Consider the following 4,650-nt stretch of genomic DNA (forward strand, 5'->3'; position numbering starts at 1 on the left):
CGGGCCGGGGGCGGGGCCTGGAGGCTCCGCCCGCCCGGGCGCTGGGCCATGTGCGCCGCGGCTGAGTCCTGCCCCGGCGCCGCGCAGACGCTGGTGGGGAGCTGCTCTCTTACCCCGGAGGCCCGCGAGTGGGTAGGGGTAGTTCTGCGGGAGAGCAAGCTACAGGATTTCCTTTTTTAGGGTGCAGCTCAGGGGCCTGGGGAAGAGTGACTATCAGGGAAGCCCATGAGGCCCCCCGGAAGAACAATAATTGCATCCACGGCTAGAGAGTGCTTAATTGGCCTTCTCGGAAGGCCACCATGATGTCACGGCATGAATTTGAATCCCTGCTTTGTCACTTAGGAACTGTGAGGCCATGTGCAGGTTGTTTTGCCTGTTAGGAGCTTGTTTTACTATTATTATTAATAAAGATACCCACCAGTGTCCTGTGCTTCGACTGAGAAATGGGCCCACGACCCTCAGCTAATACTGAATCTATATCGTTCCAGGAACCTGGTAGATATTTTGTGTGGTCTTTTATCCGAACCACAAACCTGTAAGGGAGATAACCATTTTCATTACAGGGGCAGAACTGAGGTAATCTTCAATCTTCAACAAGCTCCCACTGGGGTCCTACTATGAGCCCTGCTATGGGGTGACAGGGAGAAGAGCCATCTATAGTTGAAGGGACTTGGGCCTTGAAGTTAGAGAAAGCTGATCTTCCTAAATACCATCTGCCACTTCATTGCACTGACCTGGAGCAGCCTAACCCATTGGTACTCACCTTGCAGGGTTGTTATGATTAGAAAAAAGATTAAGATAAAATGGACTCAGGCACCTGGTAGGCACTTGGGTAAGTGATTACGACAGGATTCTATCCTCTCATAGTTTTCCAACCTAGGGCTAAATTGCTTTCACTCTCTAATGACTAATGAATTGGCATTCTGGTGTAAGCTTTTGTCCAGGCCACCTGAGCCTTTCAGCCCTGTGAGTCCTGACAAGCAATTTCCTTGAAATTAGCTTAATAATGCCTTGTAGGTGTGTGATGCATTTCAAAGAACTTTCCCATCATTATCTCCAATTCTAGAAGGCCGCCTAGCTCTGGAAGTGGCTTGCACCGAGGCCACATGGCACACGAGCTTTCATTCCATCCCTTCTTCTAAGTACAGGCCCCCTTGGAACCGCTTCCTCCAGATCTGTTGCCTAGTATTAAGAAGAAACTGAGGTGTCTGAGAGGCACAGTTTGTAAAGCTGGTATGTGGCAGATCCAGGATTTGCATCCTTATTAAGGCAGTATCCAGAGAACATAGCACTCTTAACATACAACCCAGGGTGGATTCACCTGTGGTCATAGGGTTACCAGGGGCAAGGTTTCTCACATGAGTTGGGGGGCTGCTACTATTCTGCAAAATTCCATGTGTGGTTTCTGAAGAGTACTCCAGCCTTCCATCAGCAAAGCAGGACCCCAAACAGGTTAAGAACCATCAAACTGGGTGTGGTGACACACCCCTTTAATCCCAGCACTTGGGAGACAGAGGCAAGCAGATGAGGTCAGCCTGGTCTATGTAGCAAGTTCCAGGCAAGTTGGGGTACAGGGGGAGACCCTGTCTTAAAAAACCAAAACCAAAAACTTATCAGACTGAAAAGATGACTATCAAAGAGGTTGCACCCCCTCTACATGACCCTCTTCACCCCAGAAAGCTCACCAGGGTTAAGATACAAAGGGTGATGATGTGACATGTTTGTTATGAAATATTAAACACATGCCAGGGACCAACACACATGAGATCATATAAACAGGAATTGAGTGAGGCCAGGAGCCTGGTGCAGCCCACCTAGGGAGCCACCAGGTGGGGGGTCCTGGATGGTGGTTTAAGTTGAGGTCTAACCTTCTGCCCCACTTATAGGCTTGGCCCCCATGAAATGGCCACTTCAAGGCCCTAATCATTACAGTTAAAATTGGGGGCTGTTCTTAAACTCCCAGGTCAGTCTACTGTGCATTAAGGGAAGGATTAATACCAGTACTTCCCAGCTTGTCTGCATCCCTGAGTGGCTGCAGATTGGAGGAGATACCTTGCCGGTTTCTTTTTTTCCAAGTTTGGAAGTCCAGGAGGAAGCCAGACCAGAAAGCATAAGGGAAATGAAACCAGGCCCAGTGCTCAGTTTATTCATCTCTCAAATGGGTCTGTCAGTCACCACACATGACTTGACACCCAATGAAGCAAACTCTAGGCTCTCTTCTTACCACATCCCCTGCTAGAAAGACATCATGAATAAAGTTTCAAGCTTCATTATAGATGCTTGTTCCCAACCTCCAATGGTTGGGGGTTCTCTGAGCCCTTTCTACCATGCCACCCTAACCCTTAAGAAAATTTGTTCTTCCCAAGCCCCAAAGATATGGTCTTTCTCACATAGCTGTCTTTAGAAAATAAGTCCCTCAGGATGGGGAGACTGGCGCCTGATGAGGTCACACCATGTTTTTAAATCGTTTATTATGCAAAATGTTAACTTTTATAAAAAGTTTAATATACATCACATGATTACAGAAAGTCACCTTCCTGTAAAAGGTACAAAAGCTATATACTCTATTATAGAGTTCATAATCAGGGCAGCAGACCAGAAGACCAGCTCTAATGCTGCCTTGGCAGAGTCTGCAGGGCAGCCACTCTCCACCCTCACCTCGCCCACCCTCTTTCTGAAAAGCCAGTCTTTTAAAAAACTTGGAGGTGGGGTGGCAGTAGGGTGACGCTGCCCAGCTGCTGACCGGCGCTAGCTCTTTTCAGGCCACCCAAGTTCACAGTCCTTCGCGCTCGGGCGCCAGGTCCAGCCTCGAGGCAGGAGTTGGGGGTGGGGGCGGTGAAGTCAAGAGGGCTAGAGGCGAGATTAGGGCTCATCCATGCCCTCAGGCTTCCGGCCGGAGAGGGTCCCAGAGTCTCAGGGTCCCAGGCTGAACGGGCGCCAGCACCTGCGTTCTGGGCGGGGGAGGAAAAAAGAGCGAGCGAGCCGTCAGTTTCCGCTGAGCGAGCCGAGGCGGGGGCCGCCGCAGACTGGACGGCGCCAGGGAGGAAACTCGGTCTCTACCTCCAGCTGATAACTCCGCACCCCACACTGCCTCCACCCAGTTGGCGCCAAAGGACCACAGGCAGAGCTACCCAACACCCCTCTGGAAATGACACTAGGGGAAGGGGGCTTCCTTGTACGCCTCCAAACAGAAAGACTATTTAGTGGGACCCGCGCGCCCACTTGCCCTGATCTTTGGCCCCTGGGGGTGGGCAGAGGCAACGTGCTAATGCAATGCACGTGATACTGAATTCGGTTCTGCTGTGTATTCCAAATGACCAACAGATAAGTCGCTAGTCCCTCTTTGCCCAAACTGAGGGAACCGTAGCCCTTCAAAGGTTCTGACAACTGCAGGATTTCCCAGGCAAGCCTCCTTCTCCCCAAGAAGAGAACTCACCGAGAGGTGCCAGGACCGCTTGGTCAGTGGCAAAAGCTCCTCTTGTCGTTGGAGATCACAAGTTCTGGGGTGAGCTCAGCTGTCTGCGAATGGAGAAGGAACGAGTTAGACAAGGGACTCAGGGAGCTGGGAGGTTGGGGGTACCCGCAGCATCCCAGCCGGGATGCTCAGCCCCGCCCCGCCTGGCTCCCACGCGCTTACCTGGATAGGGAGATGCGGGCCGTCCGGGGGTCCGGGGGCCGGCTCGGCCAGGACCACCTGCAGGTCGAGGATGTAGTCTATGACACGCTGCAGGATTTCCACCTGGCTAAGCTGAGTGCCTCGCGGGACTCCGGGTACCAGTTCCCGCAGGCGCGAGTAGCAGTGGTTCATGTCGTCCAGGAGGCTCAGCGGCTCCTCCGCCGCCGGGCTCTTGCCTCGGCCCCGGGCGATGGCCAGGCTGCGTTCCGACAGGCAGCACACCGCCTCGTAGCAGCCGCGTACAGGGCTCAGCGCCTTCATGTTGGAGAGTGAAGTTGGAAGTGTCCAAAGAAATAAGCAGAACTAGGAACCACTCGGAGCAGCGAGCAATGCAAGCACGCCTGGGGCCGGGCGACTTTTATGGGACCCGCCGCGAGGGCCCGCCCTTTATTCAAATTGGCCCGCCCAGGCCCCACCCCCGCCTGCCCTAGGCTCCGCCTCCCCAGCCCTGGGAGTTCGCAGCCTGATTAAATTGCTAACAGGCTTCCTCCGACTGGTCTGACGCCGAAGACCGCGGAGCCGCGGAATCAAAGAATGAGGAAGCGCTGATACTGCAGAGAGGCGGGCCTCCTAGCCAGCATGGATCTAAAAAAAATCACTTAAAACCATTAACTTTAAGAATTTGCCTTTTTCTGGCGGCGCCCAACATCTTCGCTCTCCCCTGCCCCGTGCCCAACACTGGTTCGAACCTACAACTCAAAGGTCATAAACCCCTGAACAACTAAGAAGCTTTTTTTTTTTTTTCCACGTTCCCCCCCCTCAAGAATTTTCAAGGGAAACTTGTAAGGAATTAGTGCCGCCTTGTTCCCCAATTTGCTGTTCGTCTGACCTCCAGACTCACTGGCGTCAGGAATTATCTTGTGACCAGAGGGGAAAAAAATTAATTGCGGTGAAGCTGAGGTTACAATGAAGAAAACAGATTTGGGCTAGGCGCTGAGATTGCAAGGAGGAGGGGAGGGGAGGTGGGAGCAACA

The 4,650-nt window shown here is 52.6% G+C and overlaps 1 protein-coding gene across 1 annotated transcript; it reads right to left on the bottom strand.

Moving 5' to 3' along the window:
* Positions 1-2,454: 2,454 nt before the first annotated feature.
* On the bottom strand, positions 2,455-4,017 carry Id3 (inhibitor of DNA binding 3, HLH protein). The gene is made up of 3 exons (XM_008848593.2): positions 3,638-4,017; positions 3,437-3,519; positions 2,455-2,951 (listed from the first exon to the last, which is right to left on the bottom strand). Exons 1-2 carry the CDS (start codon positions 3,935-3,937, stop codon positions 3,460-3,462), a joined length of 360 nt encoding a protein of 119 aa, XP_008846815.1. The 5' UTR covers positions 3,938-4,017; the 3' UTR covers positions 2,455-2,951; positions 3,437-3,459.
* Between the last annotated feature and the right edge of the window lie 633 nt (positions 4,018-4,650).

The sequence above is a fragment of the Nannospalax galili genome, unplaced genomic scaffold (genome assembly GCF_000622305.1).
Source record: "Nannospalax galili isolate Female #2095 unplaced genomic scaffold, S.galili_v1.0 scaffold184, whole genome shotgun sequence".
NCBI lineage: Eukaryota > Metazoa > Chordata > Mammalia > Rodentia > Spalacidae > Nannospalax > Nannospalax galili.

What these genes read in the sequence shown, in the direction of transcription:
- Id3 (XM_008848593.2), bottom strand. Translation starts at nt 3,937, where the DNA reads ATGAAGGCGCTGAGCCCTGTACGCGGCTGCTACGAGGCGGTGTGCTGC. An exon ending in GCCCGCATCTCCCTATCCAG is followed by an intron (nt 3,520 to 3,637) that starts GTAAGCGCGTGG and finishes CTCCATTCGCAG; the next exon opens with ACAGCTGAGCTCACCCCAGA.